General features: G+C 38.5%; 1 protein-coding gene across 2 annotated transcripts in view; it reads left to right on the top strand.

Annotated features, from left to right (window-relative positions):
* RAPGEF5 (Rap guanine nucleotide exchange factor 5) overlaps nucleotides 1-23,357 on the top strand; it is a 154,288-nt gene that overhangs the window by 112,316 nt on the left and 18,615 nt on the right. For both annotated transcript variants that reach the window (XM_062495582.1, XM_062495573.1), the window contains 9 exons: nucleotides 8,823-8,901; nucleotides 10,012-10,156; nucleotides 11,932-12,029; nucleotides 12,764-12,794; nucleotides 13,739-13,817; nucleotides 16,814-16,963; nucleotides 19,517-19,614; nucleotides 21,354-21,476; nucleotides 22,720-22,898. In XM_062495582.1, coding sequence (XP_062351566.1) covers nucleotides 8,823-8,901; nucleotides 10,012-10,156; nucleotides 11,932-12,029; nucleotides 12,764-12,794; nucleotides 13,739-13,817; nucleotides 16,814-16,963; nucleotides 19,517-19,614; nucleotides 21,354-21,476; nucleotides 22,720-22,898 — 982 coding nt within the window. The remainder of the gene's footprint in view (nucleotides 1-8,822; nucleotides 8,902-10,011; nucleotides 10,157-11,931; nucleotides 12,030-12,763; nucleotides 12,795-13,738; nucleotides 13,818-16,813; nucleotides 16,964-19,516; nucleotides 19,615-21,353; nucleotides 21,477-22,719; nucleotides 22,899-23,357) is intronic.

Here is a 23,357-nt window from a genome sequence, read left to right as displayed (position 1 = left end):
GTCAAAGGCACTTTTTAAACAAAAAGTATCAATAGCTTAGAGTGGCTGCTATAGGCAACATTTCTAATGCTTCGAAGTGTATAAGGCGTAGATTTGTCCAGTAATTTCAAGTAACCCTGACCATTATAGCTGCACATGAATCACCAGGGCTCCCTCCCACCTGGGGAAAAAAAGAGAGCTTCAGATTTCTATGTGGAAAAATCAGTGTCTCATTAAAGCTGGACAAGTTTGACATTTGCTCTCTGCCTGTGGTTACAGGGCTTTTTGTCCCTCCAACAAAATAAGAAGCTGCTCCAATACATGTAATAGCAGCAACTGGAATGCAGCTTTAGGAGCATCTTTGACCTTACCGACAGAATGTGTTTGATTGATTCTGCAGATGTTAAAAATACTGCCAGAAATTTCTGGCAGATGACCTTAGAGATGATTCTTAGTTCTGACTTTTGTGCTCTAATAAAAAATGTGGTTGTACAGGTTAAATATCTTGCCCTTATGTATTTTAGTTTCCTAACTTAATGCCAGAAATAAATGTCTTGCTCTTTATTCCTTTGTGCATTGATTTCTCAGTGCCTTGGTGGTTAGGTGACATAACTACTATAATCATTTTAATACATTAGCAGCAAATTATATATTGATATTCTTTTTTTTTTTTCATTGACCTTTCTTTCTCAACATAATTTTCATTTTTTTTTTTTTTGCTTCATGCTGTGTCCGTGGTGGCACAGCACTTTTAGAGAATTTGATTTTGAGATAAGGGCTAATCCTGCAAGGTCCTGAGCACTGTTGCCATCTGCTGAATGCAGGGGAGGTCTGGGACCTCTCAGCACCCTCTCAGACACGAGCAATATCTTGCTAGATCAGATAGCAATTTGCATTTGCTGTTTGTACTCGGAAACATCCTGACATTTTTAATAAATTGCTGTGGAATTACAGAAAACTGAGGGACTTCTACCTTTGAAAGGAATTTCTGTCATCAAATCGTTTTTCCATTTCTGCAGAACAAGCAATTTTCTGATTACAACTCAACTCTCAGGACCTGTGTTTGCATTGCTGAAAGGTTTCAGAGCATTGCATAGTATTATCTGAACTAAACCACACCAAAAAATCTACGTGTAGCCCTGCCTGCCAAGAAGTGTGTTACAATTTTTTTCATTTTGCAGAAGGGAGGAAGAGGTGTGACAAGAATTTATCAAGGCTATGAGCTTTCAACACTGCGAGGCTGAAAAACTTGAAAATGCTTTGCTGTAGCCCTCATTCTGTTTAATTTGAACTGACTGAATATTTAAAATAGAAAAAAAATATGTATTCCCTATGGAATAGTAAGTAATCAGGATCCATTTTACTCAGGCACAGGGCACATCTCTCTGTTTGCCCAGCTGTAACCCCATCTCATAGGGCTGCTTTTCTTGATGACTGTGAGAGATGCATGTCGTACCTGTTTCTAATCAGTGTGGTGTTGCTAACCCCATCAGTGAATATTTTCCTTTTAAAATACTATTTCCAGTATGGGCTATGAGGTCAGAAGGTGCATTAGTGTTATTGATGCCAACTTTTTAGTCATAGCAGGATAAAAATTCCAAAGGATTCAGCTGGTCTAGCTGTTGACTTTTTTTCCCCAAATATATTCTGGGGGATGAGCCTCATAAAATGTTAGAGACAACTGTTCTTGCAAGGTAGGGATAATGCACTGAATGTAAGTGAGAGCAGAGTTGTTGATGATTATTAAATTTGTAATTCTGGCTAATACTGGTAAGTGTATTGACATAAGGAGATGTCAGGAGCTGACCATATGGTCATCTTATCATCTTTGCCATAGTCACAAATGGAAAATGGCATTGTTGAGGGGTTTTAGAATTTGTTCTGTGCTGTCGAAAATGCATTTGTTTTTCTCTTTATCTTTGTTTTTCTGAAAAATATCCTTCCCCACCATCAAAGAGATTTCATTATCACACAAAAGTCCCTCAGAGTTTGCATTGATGTTTGAAAAATGCATGTATGTTGTATTTTGTGCTGCTGGAGTTCCTAGATGCTGATGACCAACTCACTATACTTAAGTTCTTACATGATGAGGATGAAGAAGTTATTATGACCTCTTTTTATTTGTTACATTTCTGAAAGATGAGTAGGAAGGAAGGACACTTAGCGATTTCTGCTGCTTGGAAAGCAGCGTGTTTAGTGTGTTATATTTTTAATTTAGTGCTTTATGGCTTTTGTTCTCTCAGTTTAATACTCTCACACACATAGTGATGACCACAACTGCTCTGTAGCATCACTAAGGTTTGCCACTACAGTGGCAAGAGTAGTTTTAACCTCTGAGTTACTGAATTACAGTAGCTTGTTCATTCAGGCAATTTTTTTTCCTCTTTTTTTGTTGCTGTTTGGTTTTTCCTTCAATCTCCATACAGGTTTGGCCTCCACCAGCAAATCCTTGGAGAAAGCTGAATCACTACTTTGCATAAAGTGGAAAAAGACTTGCATTCCAGTGCTTTATCTATATTTTCTTATAATCCGATTTAGTGTGGAATACAAGCCTGAAAAACCCTTAAATCTTTCTGTAATTCCTGCACAGACATTCACAATGGATTTGTACAGTGCAAAGTCAAAGATATTTGGGTTCAGAATAGTGATAAGTTAAAACAAAAAACCACCCCTCGCCCCCCCACCAAAAAAAAAAACAGATTACTTGTTTTTCTTTGCAGTTTAACAGATTTCACTGTCAGCATCCTCTCCCCAACTAACAGTACATGACATATTCAATCTTGAGAGAAATGAATATAGAGTCTATGTGCACAGAGTCTATAAGTTTATATACCTCTGTGTAGAGGAATTTGCCTTTTGTAAGCCATGCAGTTATAAGAAAAAGCCTCAATACATTGGATGTTTTAAATCCTGTTGTTGCCTTGTTTTGCATAGCTTTATTTTTTTCATAATATTGAAATAAGCATATAATGGAAAAGATAGAACATGGACAAAGAAATACTACAGAGAGTGGAAAGGACAGAGTCTGAAAAGTTGCTCTGTAAAGTCTGATACGAAGAAGAGAATGGTTCTTGTCATCTCAGAAGACAGTTTGTCATTGTCTGGCTTATTTTACTGCTTGTTTTTGTTTGTTTGTTTTTTCATTTTTGTTATTTTTGCCATTGAGAAGTAACAAACGAAAATCTATTCAGGATGTAGTAGTGTAATCCAAAAACCAGGACAAACGAATTTGGCATCAAGTTATCTCTACTTGTGGGTATAAAGGGATTAACGACTCAGGCATTAGGAATAGTTATATCTGGCTTAGCTGGAGAGTATGTCTAAAATTAGCAATAGGGCAATAGGTGTATTCTAAATGCAGCATGAGCTATTGGACATTTCTGTAATGTAGATGTATTCCCACTATTGGTTTAGCTGTGGTGGTCTAAAGATGCTGGTTGGTGCTTGTGCAGGCTAGTAAATAATATGTGAACATATAAACTGCTATAATTGCAAGTTAGGGATGTGTAGCTATCTGTAGCACTTGAATGTTTCCATATTTTTCCTTCTTTGCTCATTCTATGAGATAGCTTCTTTTAATATTTGCTTTTTAGAGCTGTCCTCAATATATCTAATTTAATCAAATTAATTTAATTTTTACTGTTTGACAAAGGCATTTCCTTTAGATTAAATATCTTCAAATGTTTATGGTACAAGTTATTAAAGCGCTTCACTGATGCCTCATACCACTGCAGTAGTTTAAGAAAATGCTCCAGTTTAAGAAGAGGGTACAGATGTTTGATGTGGCAGTGCCAAGAAGTGTACTACCAGTCCTGATTTGTTAATGTGTGTCACAGATGATTTTTCTTGACAGATCTGTATTAATTTCTGTCCTAAGTCTTAGTAGTTGATAGCCTACCTAGAGAACAGAGGGAGAAAGGAGAAAATAAACCATTGGAACATCATATTTGATGTGCAAACCCATGTAGGAAACCCATTATTTCCTCGAGGCTTTAAAATTGTATCATCACCTTGAGCTGGTGTTTGTAGAGTTGTCTTCTGAGAGGGAAAGGGTTTCTCCTGTTAGAGAGCTATGTGGCCACACGGAAAGCAGCAGGGAATCCTGGTTTTTAGTAGGTGGAAATATATGATGTGTTGTTCATGTAAATATTTTATCGTTTTCTGTCTCTGGGACCCTAGGTCCCCCTTCCCCACCAAATACACCATTGTTGCTCTTGGCTGCCATCACCCTCCTATACGGGCAATACAGTTTCAACTTCTTGAGTGGATGTATTGCTGGGTTCTTCAGTAACCAGCTGAGAGCGAGTGTTCCCTGGATGTTTCACACGGGTGAGAGTGTCTCTATACTGCTCTCTCTACCCCTCAGCCACCCTGAATTGTGCCTTGCTGAAGGACTTGTCCATTACAGAAAAATGGGACATGCAGTACTGACTGCTCCTGGCAAAGCAGTGTCCATGCTTTATTTCACTTGGGGGAAGGAGGGGACTCATGGCCTGTGAGAAACTGTCACAGCAGAAGCTGTTGCAAATTGATTATTTAACAGCAAACAAGCACAGTGCCTGCTTTTTTATTATTTTTATGCCTATGGAACTCGTACACTCTTGGTGTGGTGAGATTGCTGCCTAAGGCTGCCCCCAAAATGCTGCAAGAAGAGGAGACCATGGGACTCATGCTGGTTCTATTGCATGTCTTCATGAAGCTTTAAAATGTTTTAAATTGTTTTTGAAATGAAATATTCCTTAGCTACAGTTTAACTGCAGACTTTGTAATAATTGCTTGCCAATTAAAGGAAAATTGTGAGGAAAAAGGAAAAGTTAGATTGATGGCTAGAAGAAAAAGATTAAATAGAAAATTAATGAAGAAGAGAAATAAATTAAAGAACCATAGCATCACAGACTTTTGCACAAACATTTCCCTTCCAATATATTTTTATTTCTAACTATTACTATGCATTTTATTCTCCCTGTTTGCTACAAATGCTAGATAAACCTTTTCTATAGGAATAATAGGGAAAATTGTCACAAATTTAGGCAGAAACTGGAGCATGGAGTAAAATTTTAGAAGGGGTATGCATTTCACTGCCATTTTGAGTGGGGGTATGGTGAACTGTAAATTATTAATGAGTTGACTGGAATTGCCTTTTCTCTTACTCTTAAATCAAATGTGACTAAAGAGAAAAATCCCACAAAGATTGTTGTTCATAATTGTCATCCCAACTTGTACATTTACAGCCCTTCCTCATTCAAATTTACTGCTCTTAGTGGCCATTAGTAGCAGAATGAATAATGTGCTGTGGATAAATCCTCTTGTGGTTACCCTTTCTCTCCATTTGTAGATTAAGACCAGCAAATCATTTGTGAACACACATTAATGTCCAAAAGTGTGTGACAAGTGTGCAGTTGTTTGTTTTGAGCAAATAATTTTTAAAGTATCAGTACACCCTCAGGTTTTGTGTTCCTACTATGAAATGAAAAACCATTCTGGAATGAGTTTAAATTACAGGGCATTTAGGAAGAAAATACAGAAGATAGTTACAGTAAACAGTAGGACTTTAGGGAAATACCTGCAAGCCAGTTTAGGCATTTTAAAATATGAATATTATTGTAAAGTCTTTAGGTGATGTCTGGTAATAGATATTTAATCTTGCAAAAGCACTTTCAATGCTTACTTGTAAAAGTAATTTAACGGATGAGTGATGATATTAATGGACCACATGTATAATCCAGACTTTTTTGTTCAAAATATTCCTCAAGGGTTTAAATTTCTAAACATGTTTAGAGGCAATTTGAAGAAATTTAGCCTATACACAAGCTGTAGAAAACATAATTTATTAACTTTGCTTTGCTTCTTAGCACTTCTGTATTTAGAGGATAAAAGAAATCACTATGTGTACATATGTGCAACTTTAGGTGCTCTGAGTGATATACTTTATTTTGATGGGGTCGTTAGAAAACAGAGACTTTGAAGGGAAGGGTGTGGAGATGGAGATGAGTAGAGGGTTTAAAACTAATTCTAAGTTATCTGAAAAAATGTACAGTTCCAGACTTTCCATCACTGTTTGGTTTGTTGTGGGGTTTTGTTTTTGTTTCATTTTTCTGTTTGTTGTTTTGTTGTTTTGGGTATTTTTTTTTTGAGATAATCACACTAGTAATGTCTGTAGCATAATTCTTGCAAGAAAATAAAACAAAGAAGAAAGAAACTGACATTTTAGTAAAATCAGTTTTTCTTTCCATCCCAACACTTTGGGGTGCTGGAAGAATTGACATCTGGAAAACAGATTGTCAGGTAATAAAAAATAAACATATAAGTTACTTTTTAAACATCAGTTATTATGATAAAGTCACACTCTTTAGAACAATTACAGAAGTTTGTTGATAATATTGCAGTTTTGCTTCAAATGGGAGTTAATTTCTTTTCTGAACACATGGCTATGTTTTGCTGAAACTCAGATATCACCTACACAGGGTAGGAAATTAGGGAAATAATCTGGTGTAAATGTCTCTTTGACTTTGTGAGGATCACTGCACAGTCACATAGTTCAATAAAGAACTAAAATGTGTTTGTTGACTCCAAGATCAACTATTTCCAATCAAATGTTTGTGAAACCTCCAACTTTAATAGCCTCATTGTATCATCCAAAAAAAACATGGAAGAGAATGAATAGGTGACCTTTCAGATAGAGAACAAGCTGTTCACCGTGTCTTTTCATTTACTGAGACAAAATACTCTTTTTATGCAGAGATAATACTTTCCACCATTTTCAACAATGTTGGGTAGAATAAAGGATTTAATTGTTTTGCTGCTGGGTGCAAGGGGTTTAACCTATGTGTTCTTAGATCAGGACTCTTTCTAGACCAGCAGTGTTAAATGCATTGAGGTAGATAGACTTACTTTAAGTTTTTTAAAAGACACTGGAAGTATTTTGAATCCCATGCTCACAGCGTGGGATGTCGTTAGCTATCCATCCGTGTTTATCCGCGTGACATCTGCCTGTGAATGATATATGGATGGATTCTCATTGCCCTTGTGCACCACTGCTATGGGATCAATAATTTACTGATAAGGTCCAAAGCAGCTGTAAAGGAAATTGGTCTAAATTGTTGTGAAATTGCAGTCCTGCTGTGGAAAGCAACTGGGATGCTCTTAGTTGCTCACTTCTACAAAAGGACTAGCTTGGACCAGAACAGATCACAGACAAATAGTGAGAAAATCGGGATATGGAAATCAGGCTCAGCCTTGTCTTTCTCATGTGAGGTCTGGTTTGGCCCTTAGTGTTTGCAGTTGTAAATCCAGCACTTAAATCACAACTTAGTACGACTGGTGCTAACTAATACCAGCTAGTTATACTGGTAAAATACTTTTGCTCTACAATATAACCGAAATCACTTTTGTTATTGTTCGGCCTCTGTCCGTGTTCCTGTTCTTATCTGGAAAAAAAAAAAAATAACAGAGCTGCTCTCTTGTTAAAGGGAACACAGTGTATTTGCTGAAATTAAAAAAAAAATACAGTCAAAAGGAATCCCTAAAAACTTGAGAAAGTCTTACCATTTGGGAAAAAAAAACAAACCCAAAACCAGAGAAACAAACAGAAACATTTTTATGTTGTGGTTACAAAGACCAATTACATGTCTGTTTGCATAAAAGAAAAGATTTTATTGTGTGAACCAAATACTCTAGATCATGCATCGTGCATGAGTGGTTTACTAAAATTGGAATCAAATTTAAAAAAAAAATACAGTAATTTCATTTAGAAGGCAACTGTGTAACCACTGGGTCCAACCCGTGCTGGAAGCAGCTTCAATAAGACCAGGATGCTCAGAGCTTAGCACAGGCAAGCCCTGAATACAGTGATGATGGAGACTGTGCAGGTAACCTGTCATATTGGGCCTCCTCACAGGAAGAAATAATAAGTACCTTAATCTAGACAAGTTTTCTTTGGTTGCCATCTCTGATGGTTTCCCCATATCATTTTGTAGCACACCTCCAGGAAAAGCCTGGCTTGGTCTTATCTCTATTCTGCCACTGGGTTTTTGAAGACCACCATGAGATTACCTTGAGCCCACTCACCCAAGGGCAAATCCAGTGCTTTCACCCCAGTGATGTGAGCAGTAAAAGTTTGGAAAAATCATAAAAATAATGTGACATGGGAATGAGGAATGAAAAAGTTACTCTGAAATCTGAAACTGGCCGTTTGTCTTGACAACCTGAGGTGCTACAGCTTCAGTGTGTAGAGATGTCAGCAAGTACCTTCAGCCTGCTTTTGTAACACTGATAGAAACCAGGAGGATTGTATTCATTACAGAATACAGAATTATATTCATTAATACAATTGAACACACCTTATAGAAATTTTTTCAGCACTTACAGTGATGCCCACAAAACTAACCATCCATGTAATGATTTGAATATATTTATTTAATGGTTCTCAACTACTGTACATAGATGTTAATCACGGTTCATGGTAGTCCTAGTTTCTCCTCTTACCACTAAAAAGTATTTTTCTGAATTTCCAGAACAAGCTAATGTGTGGGAAGGCTGCTTTGTGTGCAGCTGAGCTAACCAGGCTGGCAGCATTTATTATAAGGTTCCTGAACTATGATGAAGTATTTTGTGCCTGTTGGTGCTTTGGGAGCTGAGGATGTACTTGTTAAATTAAGGGACTGATCCCTGCAGTGATAACACACTTAATTTTTTTAAACTTAAATGTTTATGTTTTCTGCATTCTTTGGGCCTTTTTTTTAAGGGCAGGGGTCCTGCTCCTGCTATGCACAGTAACAGTAGAAATTCTCTTCCTGTTCTTGCTAATGTATTGTACATTGGGATTTTTTTTTCTTCCTCTGCAGAAACTCTCCTGGATGATTTCCTTCTCACATACACGGTTTTCATGACAACTGATGACTTGTGCCAGGCACTCCTGAGGCAATATCCTTTTACTGAAAGTTTTATTCATGTGGGGGGGGGGGGGGGTGTCACACATTTACTCATGGTTTTATCTATTGTTGAGCCTTATATCAAAGTTACATGCCTGGCTTTGAAACAGATGCCTAACTCATAGAAACAATGCAATTTTATGTCAGCTTTTTTTAAAGAGAAATAAACTTTTATAACTTGAAAAGGTAAAATTTAGTTTGGGGTTAAAACCTCCTCAGGTTATGTTAATTCATAAAATACTTACATGTGCATAATACATTACAGAATACACTAAGAGAAAAAGAAAAGAATTTTACAGTCTCTGTTCCTTTTCTCATGTAATACAGGATATAAGTCCTAAGTCATTCTGAGATAAAATAATTCTTTTCCTGTATTTCTAATGACTTTCATATGCTACAGAGCTATGGATCAATGCTTGAGTAAACTTGTGGCTATAAAATATTTGATTTCTAAAATCCTTTCCCCGTCTTTAACTTTTGTGGTGAAAACATCAGTTTTTTACCTTAGAAAACAAAGAGCCATGAAGAGACAGGAACAATGTAGAAAGTGGGTATCATCTGACATTTGGTATTTCTGCCTTATGAATAGAGAACAGTGGTAGAAATAATCTTTCAATTTTTTTTTTTTTAATTTTAATGGTGTCACTTCTGCAGATAGTGAAATTTGTGCAGGCAAAAAGAAACTGACTTCCTTTGCCTGTTTTTGTGTTACTGTAAATGATGCTTTGCCCTCCTTCCCACAGACATTCATGTTGGCATTGGTGTGCAGGACAAAGGTTCATTCTCAGTTCTGCAGAAAAATGTGACTGAACATTGCATAATTCCTTTTGAATTGATTTTACTTACATAGACTCACCTCTCTAATCTGTAAGGGAAAAAAATCCTGCTGGCAAAGAAGATGAATTGACATTCCTATTACTGAGAATTTCATTCCCAAAAGTTATGAAACTCCTAAAGCTCCAGACAGGATAAAACATTTAAAACTGAGCAAGGCAGTGAGAAAAACCTTTCATTCGCAAATGAGATTTTTGCAAAGTCTTTGCCAGCAGTTAATTTTAAATTTTCTTTGAGGTTTTGTTATATGTTCCTTAACCTACTGCACCTATTGTGCTAAGAACCACCAAGGGAAAGAAGATGACTCTGATGTGTCCTGTAGGAAAAGAAAAGTCTTGCACTTGGTGTCTCAGTGGACTTCTCTCTACAAAGACTGGTTACACGAAGATGAACATTTAAAACAATTTTTGAAGGTATTGAAACAGTTTCTGTGATGCATTTCAGCACTGTTTAATTACATACTATGTCTAAAAAGCCCCAACAGCAAAATCTATAAAACATATTTTTTCATACTTAGATCTTTTCCATGAAATCTGCAATATAAAATTATTTACATGTGTCTTTTTTAAAGGCCTTAAATATAGTCACTTTGAACAGAAATCCTCTCAGTACAGTCAATATTAAAAGCATTAACATATGAAACTTATGGAATTCCCATGGTCTCTAGAAAATGGGAGAAGTTAGAAAGGTAAGAAATAAAACTGCAAAGATGTGGACAAAGATGTGGATTGGTGTGTACACCAATGCTGTCTGTCAGAATAGGGTCTGCAGTTTGTATCCAGAGGATCATCGACATAGAGAGTTTTGAGGTGTCTGTAAGAGATGCTGCTTTGACTGAGGAGTAGAATCCTATTCCATGATTTTCTGGGTGGACATGGAGAGCAGCATAGCTTTATGTATTTTTTGATAAATACAATTTTGTTCCTACTTGTTAGCCATGTTCTTATTGTATTTCTGTATGAGTTTCAAAAAGTCTTATTAATTTAAAAACAGTGCTGTTGTTGAGAATCTAAAATCAATATGGTTAGTGATTTTTTTTCAATATATATATATATTTTTCCCTGCTGGTTGAAAGATGAGAGTATTTTAGGAGACTTTGCAGTACCTTCCACTACTACTGATGAGGCTCTTTGTCTGCAACTGGAGATCTTGTTAAGGGTCTTTTATTTCTTCAGTCACTCGATCAAAGCAAAGGCAACGTGGAGAAGATCTTGAGATTCCTTTTTTTTGTGTTTTTTGTTTTGCTTGTTTTTTTAAGTAGGACACACTGCATATGGAAACAAAGACCTGAGGATTTTTACTGTTTGGTGCTAGATGTGTATTGCTGTACTGGAAAGGGGACATAATTTCAGGCATCAGAAATGTCACAATGAGTTTCACCTGCCTGGATGCAGGGCTTTCTGGCCATGGGGGTGTGTGACTGTGTACTGTCTCACAATTCCTCCTCTGGAAGCCTGTGTGCAATATTAAACAGCAAAAATGTTAGTGATGGTTTTAGTTACATGTGCAAAACCAACATTCAGTGTTGTAGGCTAAAATCATTCATGCAGAAATCTGTGAATGTGGGGGCTAGAGCAATCCTGGTGATTCAGCTCATACATATGGTCCTCATTTCCTTAGAAGGGAAAGAGAAGGATCTATGTGCAGATGTAGAAAAGTGTAGAGAAAATATTTCCTAGAATTTCAATAATGACAATGTCTTCCCCCAGAATTAAAAGTAAGGTTTATTTATGCATTAGTTTACAGCTAGGGAGAAATGTAAATGTGAGGAAAGGTGAAGTGGAATATATGCCATTTTATAAGTCTTAATCCAATGAACCTATTTGTTACCATTTTGGCTAAGTGATGATGGGGTGGTGTGCTGTCATGCTTCAGAATGTGTTATTCTGACCTAACCAGGGTTTCATGTAATAGCCACAAGTGGTGTTTTAAATTTTCCTGTTTATAGAGAAAACAGTGTATAAGCATTTTGCCCTCTCACATGGTACACAGTACTGTGTAAGAGTGTTTCTCCAAGACAAGCAGAAAATTGAATATTTCCAGAAATTTAAATAGGAACATTCTCTCCCTACAGGTTTTGCATAATTATAATGATAAAACTTGTTTGAATTGACTTAGACCACTGACGTGATGCCTTAGATTAATGTTTGAGTTGTCAGATGTGTTAAGATACTGCTTTGTTTTGTAGACAATATACAGAAATGTCTTAGATGATGTGTATGAGTATCCCATTCTTGAGAAGGACCTGAAAGAGTTTCAGAAGATACTTGGGATGCATCGCCGTCAGTAAGTATTGATCATGTTAGTGATCAAGTCTTCTTTTATTGGGAGTATAATTTATTTCTGTTGCTATTTTCCTATAATTCAGTGATGAGTGATGCAAGTGGCATATTCAGTTTTACAAATCTTCTCTTTTTAAAACTAAAGCTAGATTTTTCAATTTTTTCTGATGTTTGTTGGGCAGTGTTTGTAATTCAACATTCACTCCCATCAATTTCATTTGTGGTTACTTACAGACAGAGCAATAGTTTGTTTGACAAGCTGGCAAAAATGCCCTCAGAATTTGCAGTCTGTGCCTTCAGATGCCACCTTCATTCTCTCTGCAGTATGAGAAGCAAATCACTTGGAATAGTCATTTCAGAGTTATTATTTTACTAATAATTATGGCATTAATAAAAGATACTTAATTGGTATGTTTTTCCAACAAAGAAGTTGTTTCCATGGTTTGGCCATTGGGGAAGTGGAAGGAGCTGTGCCCTTGAGGGTGACCCTGGCTGCTGTGTTTGCCTACTCCAACAGCTCATGGGCAGCTCATGGGCTGGCAGCATTGCTTTTAACTGCATCGATTTTGCAAGTCAAAGGAAAGCTTTTAGTTTTTCCTGAAGAACCTTTGCAGCCTTTCTGCAGTGACCATTTACTGTTAAAAACTTTCTGATGTTGTAAAGTTTGTTGTAGCTAAAACTTCCTTTTCCTAAGCTTTGGCTGGAAAGAATAATTGTGATTTTTCCTTTTTGTTTCAGCACTGTAGATGAGTATTCACCTCATCGAAAGGTAATGCCAACCTGATTGTTGCTGATAGCTAGATAACATATCATCTCACTTTTTCCCCCCACCTCTGCCCATTTCCCTCTCTTTTCTTGGATTCTTAACTGAATATGATTGGTGACCAAAAACATGACAGGACACATCAGTGAGGTTAGTGAGGTTAGACATGCAATGCTGCTTAAAGAACTCTTTTTTTCCTTTGAGTGCATCCTGGATATCAGCAGTGTGAGCTAACCTGAGGTGGCAGTGACAGTATTTGTATGTTAACAAGATGCTTTGAGATGTCAAAATTCAGGAGAGGCCTGTGTCCCCACCGAGCTAGAGGGATGTAGCAAGCTGGGCAACCCAGGCTGAACACAGGCATTGACATGGATGTGAAGTAAACAGAGCAAAGGGTGGGTTTGTTGTGACAGGGACAGACAAAAAGAGAGGAACATGAATCTCTCTATTTAACTGGAAGAGAAGTTGCAGCCAGAGAAAGTTGGCATACAAACTGCTCAGAGGTGAATCACTGTGCTCATCAATTTTACTGGGCTGAAGCTGAAGTGTGTAATAAGATTAAAATGTTACTGCAAAAACGTGGAAGGCAGAGCATGAGATTGTAGTGAAATTACTAAATAGGCTGATTGGTACATAGGAAATGAATATAAGAATAAGTGTATGAGAAATGGGCTCTGAACATGAATACAGAAAACCTTGAATTGTGCAGGCTGCTTAGCCTTTGCATGTCCTGCTTCCTCCAAAATCCCCACCTTGGCCATTATTTAGTAAGGCAACTCCCAGTTTACTGCTCCAAGAACGTGTGGGTGTACTTCCTATACAGAAATCTTTTGGCCAGACATATGGGTTAAATGTTGTATTCTGTGAATTACTGCTTTGTAAACAAAAGGGATGCAAAAAATCACTATTTTATTTTTTTTTTCCTTTCTTTCTTTTCCACTCCCTCACAGAATAAAACCTTTTTCCACCAGTTCAGTGTAAAGGAGAACTGGCTGCAGCACAGGGGAAACATGAATGAAACAGAAGAGAGTGAGTATAAATAAAAGAGTGGAGGAAAAGCTCAAAAACTATAAAATTGTTTCTCAAGAACTTCAATGTAAATATTCTTTAGTGAACACAAAGCTTTTGAACAAGACCTTAGAGACACAAAAGAAGAAATATTTGGCTGTGCAAGTTTACCTTCCTTCCTCCTGGTTTGCAGGGCTCAACAGTGCCATGGTATCTCAAGGGGATTTTGCCCGGTCCCGTTCTTCCAGCACCCCTGTCACAATTCTGTGTGCATCCCAGGTGTGCTGGCAGCCTGTCCACCAGGCATTACTTCTGCTCCATTTCATGCTCTCCGTCTCTCGACCTATATCTGGGTTGTGAAAGGTGAATGAAGAAGCCTGTCACATGAAATGGGCCAGGATCTGCTAACTCTGGGAATGTGCCTTAGTTCCTTCTCTGCTCAGAAACATCTCTGTGTGGAGTGCAAGGTGCCACTTCACTTTAATGTCAGCTGTTTCAGAAGGCAATTTCCCTCCATCACTGGTAATGCTGTAGGGCAGTGAGGCTGTCACCCTCCTGTAATGCCTGAGTGAGGAAGGAGACAGAGAGGAGAACACTGCATACAGGAGGAAGGAACAGCAGAAGGACCTCCTACCTGGCAGCCTCTCTCTTAGTATATCTTCATTTCTTACTGGGAACAAAACTCTGGAAGTTCACTTGAAGTCAATGTATTTTTAGTCCTCATTTGTGACAGAATAAAAACTGAGCTCGTTCTATGCCAAGTCAAAGGACTTGCACAGTATGTGCTGCTGATAGATAGTCTTCTTTTTGTGCTTCAAATGTAGGGGGTTTTGAGGTTTATGTTGCCAAGGCTTCTTCTAAAAATCCTATTTGTAGATGAGAATACCCATGCTCATTTTTCTTTCAAAGCTGGACACAGCTCGTTGGTGACTGGAAATAAAAGTGTACTGATGCAAGAGTGAGGACAGACCATGTGATTGTGGTAGGACAGTCACCAGGACAGGACCCAGCAAGGCCAGTCCTGACTGAGTTAAATTGCTTTTGTCTCACTCCTTGAGAGCAGGAGCCATGGACTATGATGGGATTGAAGGAATGAAATAACCAGAATGAAGTTGGGGAAGGGAGGGACAGATGGAGAAGGTGGAGATCTAAGCCTGTGTGGTGGAGGGCTGTCTGACTGATGGTGTTTGGGGAGGATGGGTCTGTCCAAGGTGCACCATGACACTTGACCTGAGGTGTTTTATCTTCTATTGCGATCATTACCAGGGCAGCTTGCAGCCTGTGGGCACTTCCTCCCACTGGCATTCCCTCCTTCTCACAGAGGAGCAGCATAGGCTCCTGGAAGAGATGACATAGTCCATCCCAAGAGACACCACAGACAGAACACGGGAAAGGTGTGAGGAGGAGAATCACTGTGGTGGTTGTGCTTGAGCATCTGACCTGTGGGTTGATTTTGTTCAGTGTTAAAGAAAGGATAGATCAATAGCCCATGTATGAATTGACATTGCTGTCATTGTCCCTTTGCAAATGACAGAGAGGACATTTCAAACAAATTCACTGTAAGCAAGGTGTGTCAGTCTACATATGGAGTCCAAATGTTCATCAGATTTTTAAAAATGTATTTTTCTACCTAGTAATTTAAGGTGCAGTTAGATATCTCTATCTTCTTGATGTGTATCCATTCTGATAAAAGATTCTGCCATAGAATGAGCATCTCATTTTCCCTCTGTCAGCAGAGACAAGTTAAAAAGCTATTATAAAATCAAATGGCTTTTTTTCCCCAATACTCATTGTTAAGCTCCTCCTTCAATCTCATATTCATTTTTTTCTTTACTACAATGGAAAAAACCCTATTCTCAAGTGTAGAGTTCTTAACTGCTTCTGGCATAGTCTTCACTAATGGAAGTGCCCTGATACCGTGAAGATCTGTAGGACAAGCAAAGAGTTATTGCTACATGCATCTCTCAATAACAATAATAAAAAAAGATACAACCATTCTGGAGAAGAAAAGTTGTCCTGTATTGGCATGCTAGCAGCCTGTCTATAATAAGAAGTGCTAGAGTAGAAGGAAATTGAAAGTTTAATTAAGCACTGAAGTGAGCGTGAAACCAAGAGCTGTGACAATTCTGATTAGCAGATGTAATTTTCAAAATATTTGTGCAAGTCTGCAGCTCAGTTTCTCCCGTTTTAAGTGTGGCAGCCATATTTCAAAGAGCTAGCTAGGGCAAACTTGGCAAAAGATGTAAACCTAAAATTCTGGCAGGCAGAGAGAGCATACACCCATTTTTGGAGTGGAAAAAAAATAATTGCTGAGCTGCCCACAGCATTGCCAGAGCTGAACCGACTCATGGACCTCAGTGGAAGTAGTGAGTGAGCCCAGAGAATTTCTCCAAACCAGTCCCTGTGCTGCGTGTGATTCAGGAAATGAGTTGTCGGAACTGATTGTATGGCTCTTTGGGCAGTTTCTGCTGGTGTTGAAATACTCTGGCAATGCAAGTTTAGATGTCTAGACATAAGCTATCAGGAGTGGTCGAAGCTGCTCTTTCAGAGCTTCAAATCTGGTAGCACTGTTCTTTCAAATCTTCCTGCTCTAGGTAGAAATGGAGGTCCAAAGTAATTTCTGCAGCATGTATGATATATACTGAAAGGACAGTGATTTATCTGAACCTAAAATGAAGGGAGAAAAGATGGTGGCAGCTGAATTTCAGAGAATATAGGCAGTGAAGGAGGTTTTCTGTGACAAATCCTGAAGGTAGGAAGTGTTAAATAGACATTGCTGTGGGAGTCTGTGATTCCATTTGCTTGCTTTTTTCATTTCCCAGGGACAGCAAGTGGGGAGTGGGAAAATGGTGATGTTTAAGCTTAGTTTCATGTCCTTTGTGTCAGGGTGCAGTGACTGCCCTTCCTGCAGCAGCCAGGCAGCTGAGGCAGTGCTGTGGTGGGGTCTGCAAGTTTGTTCCTTGCTCTATTCAGGTATCTCTGCCTACAGCTGAGCATGTCTTCCCTCCTTTGTGCAGTTTTCTGCCGTGTGTATATAACAGAGCACTCCTATGTCAGTGTGAAAGCTCAAGTGTCAACTTCAGCTCAGGAGATCCTGAAGATCGTGGCAGAAAAGATCCAGTACCCCGAGGAGGAGTTGGCACTGGTGACAGTCTCATTCTCTGGTGGTAAGTTTCTTCCCTTCATGTGGCTACTTACCTTTTATTGCATCGTAAGGGAGGGCTGGCATTTTCTGATGCAAGGATACAGCTGTTCCTCTATGGGCCCACAGCTGGATGACCAGGGAACAATGAGGAGCTGCTTCCCAGAGACTTGTTTCCATGGCAACAGCTCTTTCTTGGGTACTGTGGGATGTAGCATCTCCTGGCTGGGAAGGGAGTGTAAAGAACTCTCAGTCTCCAGCAGTATTGAAAGGTTTAATTTCTTTTCCACAGATGAATCTCCTATTTTGGAATTTAAATTAATTTTGAAGGCAATGAGGCGTGGTTTGCTTTAAAAATAGAGAAGGGAATATAAAATACTATGTGCATAGCTGTTTCCTCATTTATGGCTTAGGTGACAAATATTCTTGAGCTGAAAGGAAGAAGACCTATTTGCACAATTAAGATACTATGAGCAATCTCAGCAATATTTTGTAAGCAACAACTGACAACTTTTGTCTATATTTTAGTCATTGAATAGAAGGACTTATTGTCTTTTTTAAGAAAGCCTAGAGTGATTGTGGAGTGATACCAGGGAGCAGCCAAAGTCCCAAGATCTTTGGTGTGTGGCAGGTCTCAAGATGTTTGGCCAGATTGTTTTGATCATTGTGGTGGTTTCTAGAAGCAATATAACTAGTTGCATAGAACTGTGAAGCTGTATCTACCAAAGCACTAAGAGTGTAGAATATCTTGAAAATATTCTCAGATAACATTAGTTAGTGTTGACCCCCTGAGACAAAGGATGGATCTTTTGAGTTACAGCATTTGTTGCTGCTTCGTTGTCAGTCTAGTTAAATGAAATACACACAAGTGATGGAAGGCTGGTTCTGTTTATATCTTTGATTCAGAACTGTGAGGGCACTTTTTCTTTCTCCCCATGCTGACTTCAATTAAATAAAGGTATTTTTGAGTGTGCTGGTGTGGGTGGCAGGGAGATGGTGCCTTGCTCAGGTTGTTGAGATCCTGGCACAGAGAAGCCATCGGGAGCATTACACATGGGTGTCCTGGCCATCCAGGCTACATCATTTTCAGCTATACTCTTTTTACCCTTGTGTGTGCCCAAACTCACCTCCAGTGCATTTCTCAGCACTGCAAAATCACTGTGCTGCTGTTGTTTTTCAGGTCTTTTCCTCCTGTTCAAGAGCAGGTCAAGTTTTGCTCTGATAGCAATAAATCTAGTTCTAACTGCCTGCTTAGCTAAAGAAAACCAACCATTCATAAATAATGAAACATAGTATATCGGTTCCCAGGAAAGCCACAAAATAGAAGTGGTTGCCACTTGGTTGTTCAATGAGAAACAGCAAATAAAACAGGAATAGTAGGAAATCTATTTGGGCATGACCTTTATAGCCCCTAAAATGTTTAGTTATGTTGCCTGAGTTAATTTGAAATACAACAGTTTCAGTATCTGTCTTCTTATGCATCCTGTACTGTAAGTAATAAACACCAACCTGCTATGCATTTTTTCTGCTTTTTGTTTTTTGCTATTTGTGTAACTTAGAACTCTTGTCTTTCATCCGCTTGGAGGGCAGCAGTATGAGCGTTGGAAAACTTGTTTTTATTGTACTCCAATAATGGAAAAGCAAGCTCTTAATTAAAAATTACCTTGAAAAATATAATGATAGTTCAGCATAACATATTTGTGTGTCAATGGACAAGTGAACATGGATAAAATAGAAAACTGCCTGAAATTATGTTTGGCTCTCAGACTCCTGGTCCTATTCCTCATGGACAATGCAGAGCCCAGGGTACCTGTGTACTTGCAGTAGTTTTGGGTCTACCATGTATTAGATCTCCCAAGGATTACTTGGAACCTGCAGGAAGTGACAGTTTTTGCATGGTAGTTTTTAAGCTGTGTTTGGACTTTTGCTTTATTTTTCCCCTACCTCTCTCTGGTTCATTCAAGATTCCACAGAGGTGGATCAGCGCTCTGGACTGGAGGGGGTAAAAAAGTCCTTTCTCTTTACTGTTTTACTCAGATATTTCCTGAATTATTTGCTCTAAGTCTAGAAGAATTACCATAAATACTGTGTTACAAAGGACTACTCAACTCAGCTCTGTGGGGTGAATTTCGTGGTCTTAGAATCCTTGAAACTTCTTTTCCTGTTGAATGGCTGCGGCTACTGATTTAATCTCCACCCCTGTTTTTGTCTCCAGTGACACACAGCAGCTCAGTGTCTGGAGGCTGAGACACTCTTCTCTAACAAACATCACCTCATTTATACTAGATACACTGTGTTGAAATTAAATGCTCTATAAGGCATAGGAGGCTAGACCAGATGATTTCAGGGTTTCTTTCTGTTCTAGGTGAAGTGCAGTTTGAAAACAGAAGCAGGAAGCTTTTGTTCTCTAGTCCATCAGAGATGTCTTGCCTAAGCAGAGTGGAGATGATGGGTCCCCACAGAGACAGAATTTGAGGCTCAGTTACCTTCTGAGAAGTTGATGTGGCTTCCATTGTTTCTCATATACAGCTTTTAGTCCTGTTCTGAAATTTCTGTGGGTCTTTTGCTGTTTTCACAGAAAAACATGAGCTGCAACCAAGTGATCTGGCTATCTCAAAATCCTTGGAGTCATCCAGTCGTATGTTTGTATATCGAAAAGATCTGACTGATTCTTTGGTAAGGATTGGTATTGTGTATTTCCCATTTTCTGTCTGACTCCAAATCAAAACCTTGGTATTCCTCTCAGAGGGCTTTTTCAATGTAGAATTTATTTTTTGCTTCCTTAGTAGAGCTTACTGAGCTGCTCTATTCCTAAAAAAAGAAAATAAAATCTTTCATTAACAGCAGTTATTTGACTGAACAGTAATGGAATTTTAAATAAACCAAAGCTTCTGTGCAGCTTAAATCTTTCAATCTACATCAGCCTGGAAAAGATGACCTGTGTTTGTACCAGAATGGATGGGATGAGGATTATTCAGGGCTCTTGTGACTCTTTCCTTCCCACCCTGCCTTGTGCCTCTGTAGCACTTTGGCTGGTACATAATATATAATACAAAGTGGTGGACAAATTCCATGGAATTACTGCATGTGGAAATAAATGTTGTGTGAGTTCCACAAGACCCATCAGTGTGACCCCCGTGTTGTGGCAGCCACTTGGTCAGCTGGTGTGTACCACTGGTTGTGTCCTCCTCCCTTCCTTCTGCCCATCTCTCCTCCCCTTTCCCTGGGGCTGGGAAGGTCAGTGGATCAAGATGCAGCAGATCTCTCTCATCCTTCCCTCTGTCTTCAGAAACCAGGATTGCAAACTCCCTCCCTCCATCTTTTCCTAAAATCTTAGTGAGGCAGGCACAGTCAGGCACTTTGCTGTTTCAGTAGTTTCCTGCTAATTATGCAGATGTTTCCAGAAAAGAGTAGGGGCTGTATCAAAACTTACTTCTACATGTTGTCAGTACCTCTAGGATCTGTGCATTCATCCTCAGGATGAGAAATGTCTATTTACATTTTGTTGGATCAATGTGCCCCCAAGAGCTGACATGCCACTGTAATTGTAATCTGTCATCCCCATTATCTCCGGCATTCAAGCCATCTCTAAAAATGTGAATATTAAGGGAAGATTTCCAGTGTAGACAGGTGACAGCCAACCTAGTTTCATTAGTTATGTAATAAAAATTGCAAAACTTGCTGTAACTGTCAGAAATATAGCACCAAAGTAATGGCTTAGCTGGTAAAATAATCTTTCATCTTGGCAGACGGTTCACATGCCAAGTTTCAGAGTGATGTGGTTAAAATAGCCAAGATAAGTGCAAAACTTTGAAAATCCCAGCTAATAATGGAAATGTCAAATGACCTTGAGCACCAGCAGTACCAGAGCATTCCACAGTAATATACTATGTAACTTCTAGGAATCAAAACCCACAGCATTTTACTCTTTGTTGATTACATTTGGGGTAATCATAAAATGTATGGATTTATGTTATTTGTAAAAGTGGACTGGAGAGCAAGTTATGGGTATTTATTCTTAATCCAATGTGTTTTCAGAATGATTCTTTTATATCAGAAAATTTACTGATTTAGATTTTATTTTCTGATAGCTTCAGGGATTTTATTTTTATTATGCTGTCTGTTTGGCCAGTGTTTTATATTCAAGGTTGGGAGAAGGAGAGAGAAGGAGACAGGGATGAGGCCTCACTCTCCAAAGCAAATCAGTGGTCCTATTGACCCATTTCCCATTTCAAAGTATTTATTAAATAGGTTAAAGCTCCTTCATTTTGATTAGTGGGGATAAAAGCCCTCAGAGTGCACTTAAAGAAGATTACCTACTCAGCTCTCTTTGGTACCTTAGTCCAGTAACTGTTTCATAGCAGAACCTTTGGCATTTATTGAGGAATTTGTTTTGCTCTTGTCTATTCATTTAGAACCCATTTTCTGAAAATGAGGAATTGCAGCAAAGATCCGTGAGGATTTTGGGAATTAACACCTGGGATCTTGCCTTAGAACTAACAAACTTTGACTGGAGCCTCTTCAATGCAATTCACGAGGTAAGAAGCACCACACTCACTTCCAGGTATATTACTGTCACGCACCGTTGCACCATTGTGATGCATTTTGGAGCATTGGTATTCCTGTGGGCTTGGTTCACTGTCATGACAGCATGATTTGGCAGCTCTCAGAGTGGTGACAGGTCCGAGAGCTATCTTGCAGTCCTTGAGACTGAGAAGAATTGTCAGAGGTTTGTAACTTTCCTGTTATTCGGGCATCTCATACCCGAATATACATTCTTTATATACCTAATGTGTTTTATTCGAGATTTGCATCAAGAGACTAAAAGTCTCTTTAGAAAGAGACTCTCTTTAAAAGTCTCATGTAGAAAATGATTGTTTTCTAAAAACCTTCTCTGTGAATGTGTTACATATTCAAAATGTCCCATGCATTTCATAATGTTTCAGTAAATATGGGATTCCACAAATAGCTGTCTTTCATATCACTTTAGCCAGAAAAGAATTCACAGTTTCAGCAATTCAGATGGTCACATTACAGTTCTTGTTAGGCTTCAGTGAGATGAAAAATACTGGGCAGACTTTATTAAATGAGATAATGGTGCACTTCAGGGCCCACTGGGTTGCTTCAATGACTTTGATAGCTTCTGGTTTGGGTTGTTGAGTAAAACCCACAGTTACAGTAGAAAATCTCTCATGAAAATACTGTTTACTGAAAAGCATGTTGGCTTTCTGAGCAAATGAATGTGAAATTCCCTTGCTTTTCACCAGATGCTTTCCTTTCCATTAATTTTGGGTTTTTTCATTCAGTTTAGACACTTTAAATTTGAAACTGGCCAAGTTTCGTTTGTTTGTTTTTGTTTTTTTTTTTTAACAGAAATCATTATTATGTATTGATTAAAAATTGTCTAATACAGAAGCAAATTTGAATAGAAATTTTTCAGATTCTGCAGTGGCTTGATGCGTTTGCTTTTTCATACTGGAACAGAAGTGGTGAAATACAGAAATAGATAATGTCTTATACCTGGGTACAGCCAGATATTGAACCTTGGGTATTCTAACAAGAAGAGCATATCTTGCAGGATTTCCAGTCCACCTGCCTTCTGTAATAAGTCTCTAGATTTTGCTAAGACAAAGCTGAATAATTTGTGATTAGCTCATGGATAATGAAAAAATAACCATTTGTGACCAGAGCTTTTTTCAAAAATGTACTTCTAAATAATTTACAGTTCATTTACATTTAAATTGTTTTTATATCCCTAATTATGTTGTCAATGTCTTCCAGCAAGAGCTGATATACTTCACGTTCAGCAGACAAGGCAGTGCTGAAAACACTGAGAATCTCAGCCTTCTGCTTCAAAGATGCAACGAGGTCCAGCTTTGGGTTGCCACCGAGATACTCCTCTGTAGCCAGCTCTGCAAACGGGTACAGCTAGTGAAAAAGTTCATCAAGATTGCTGCCCAGTAAGTTCCTGGCATTGCAACAGAAATCATTGTGTTCACATGGTTTGTTTGGCAAGAAGTAGGTGGTGAAGCAAGGAAAGAAAATTAATTTTTGTCATCCTGTGCTTTGACAGTGTAGTAAGAATACCTAAATAAAACAGTCCTTGGATAACAACAGCAGAGCCTGGTCAAAGCTAGACATGGTGGAGCGTGTGCTGCTCAGATTTCTCCTGGCAGCTTAGCTGCTGTGTCTGCAGTGTCAGCTGAAACATCCCTGATGGTGCAGAGATTGATCCTTCTTACCTGAGATAATCTGAGGACCATGTGACAGAACTATTTTGGCAGCAAAACAATCACACAAGACTAGATAGAAACCAAAACACTCTGTTATAAACTTGAAAGTCCTACCTCTAGAGTGGAACCTAACTGCAATAGGCTGTTGCCCCATGTAATCCTCTCTGGAGTACTCTTACTTACTGG

Source organism: Cinclus cinclus, chromosome 1 (assembly GCF_963662255.1).
Source record: "Cinclus cinclus chromosome 1, bCinCin1.1, whole genome shotgun sequence".
NCBI classification, from domain to species: domain Eukaryota; kingdom Metazoa; phylum Chordata; class Aves; order Passeriformes; family Cinclidae; genus Cinclus; species Cinclus cinclus.
The sequence above is the reverse complement of the archived record's forward strand: the minus strand, read 5'-3'. Positions and strand labels throughout refer to the sequence as shown.